General features: G+C 28.3%; 1 protein-coding gene across 1 annotated transcript; it reads left to right on the plus strand.

Annotated features, from left to right (window-relative positions):
* Positions 1–1002: 1002 nt before the first annotated feature.
* Positions 1003–1913, plus strand: LOC129877300 (VQ motif-containing protein 25-like). Its single transcript, XM_055952783.1, has one exon. It carries the CDS (start codon positions 1050–1052, stop codon positions 1581–1583), a length of 534 nt encoding a protein of 177 aa, XP_055808758.1. The 5' UTR covers positions 1003–1049; the 3' UTR covers positions 1584–1913.
* The last annotated feature ends 270 nt before the right edge of the window (positions 1914–2183 follow it).

Below are 2183 nucleotides of genomic sequence, written 5' to 3' on the forward strand. Positions count from 1 at the left end.
ATCTCAAATTGACAATAATTTGTTTTATAATAAAATATTTAATAAATTTCTAATATATATATATAAAGTGTCTAGATGGAAATTACTAAATTCACATAAACCCTTTACACAATAGATACACTTCTTATAAAATTCTGATACTGCAATTTATTTATTTTTTAAAAAATCTGGCTGTACAACCATGATTTTAAAAAATCTGGCTGTATGATTAAAGTCAATTTCCCTAAAATTTGGAGATGAATAAAATAATTTTTAAACGTTCCATGTGCCAAGTGGTGGAAGCCATTTCTCAAGATTTAAACAAGTTAGCCACTATGCATTTGTACTAATTAATGAGATAAGAATTTACATTAAATGTCATATTATACCATTATACCTTCTTAAAAATAAAAAAGGTCACTATTGTAATTCCAAGTAGGATCTCTCTTTGATATACATATTACATGTTATTACATGATCATGTGGACCACCAAAAATAAGGATAGAGGGGTAAATATTCCTCAACTATTTGTTACATCTCCAGGTCGAATTTTGTATTTAAAGTCGCTTCTAGTAAACATTGTTTTATTTGAAATTTTAAAATTTTTCGACGTGAATTCAGATTAGTTAGAATTTTGTGAATCCCAAAATTTGTGTTGGAGTTGTAAATGTATACTTTACCATTCTTAATCAAAAAGATCTCGTGTTTAATCGAGCCTTAAATATAAAATTACCTTTGATATAAATTATATATTTCAAATTAATCGAGCCCAAAACAGATACCGGATAGAAAAACAAACAAAAAGAAATCATTGAGGGACCATTGGGTTCTATTATTTATTGACTTTCTCTCCCTTTATACTATGTCAGAAAAGGGTTCATCCAATCCTTGCCTCAAACGTACATCTTGTTTTTCTTCTTAAATTTTCTCCCTTGTCCAACAATTTAACATAAAAAATAAAATAAAAAAAAATCCTCTTTTATTTATTTATTAATTCCCCTATATATATCACTTCCTTCTATCTCAATCATATTCAATATCTCATTATTCCACAAAATTGCACTAAAAAATGATGTACAACATAAACCAAAAACAAAGCCAAATTTCAAGAACAAGTCCATCAACACCTCTAACTATGATGAACAAGAATTCACAAAATATATTCAAATTGAAGCCAAAAATTCGAATAATTCACATATTTGCACCTGAGATTATCAAGACTGACGTGGCGAATTTTCGAGAACTTGTGCAAAGACTCACAGGGAAGCCATCAGAGATCAAGAAGAACAACAACAATATCAAGAAAAGATCAAGAATTAGTACAAATAAATTAGTTCCAAACAAATTGGAACTAATTAGGAGTGGATATAATTGTAATTATTCATCAGAGTTAATGAGAGAAAGGATAAAAGGAGAAGAACAAGATGATATATGGAGAAATGCCAATTATGGAGGAGGATATTTGGGTGGATTTCAAGAATTTGATGGTTTCATGCAAGAGTTTAATCAACTTCCATTACTCCCTTTGGATGATAATAATAGTAGTAATCATTTGGATGCTTATGGAGAATCTCCAATAGCTATTGAGTTGAGTGATACGTGAATTACTCAAAAAAAATATATTCTGACAGTCGAATTGAGACAATTCGTGAGACAGTTCAATTTTCTAGACCTATGGATAGTTAATTATTAGCTTGAGAGAGGAATTTAATTTGATTTATTGGTGTTAGCCTAATGAGTTATTAATTTTTTTAATTTTCTAATCTTTTTCTTTTGTTTCATTGTTTTTTTTAGAGTTTAACTTAATTAATTAGTAGTCTTCTTGGTTAAGCCAATTCTTGATCATTATTCCCAATCTTCTTTTCTGGCTAATTAAGTCATGTTGAAGTATCTTCAATTATGTTAAGATCAATTAAGAGCTTTGTTGTATATATATACTCATTGCATGTGACATATTTTTTTTAGTTATTTTTAAAACAATGAATATTTTTAAATTTAGAAATAATTATTAATTTTGTACTTCTCATTTTATCCCTGATGAAAAACTTTTATAAGCGGATGGTCTATGGAAAACAGTCTATCTATCTTCGCAAGATAGGATTAAGATTGTGTATACTTGCACCACCTTTTCACACCTCACTTGTAAAATTACACTCGATAGGTTGTTATTTGTATTGCTACTGCATTTGGCTACATTTTATTG

The sequence above is a fragment of the Solanum dulcamara genome, chromosome 12 (genome assembly GCF_947179165.1).
Source record: "Solanum dulcamara chromosome 12, daSolDulc1.2, whole genome shotgun sequence".
In the NCBI taxonomy this organism is placed as follows: domain Eukaryota; kingdom Viridiplantae; phylum Streptophyta; class Magnoliopsida; order Solanales; family Solanaceae; genus Solanum; species Solanum dulcamara.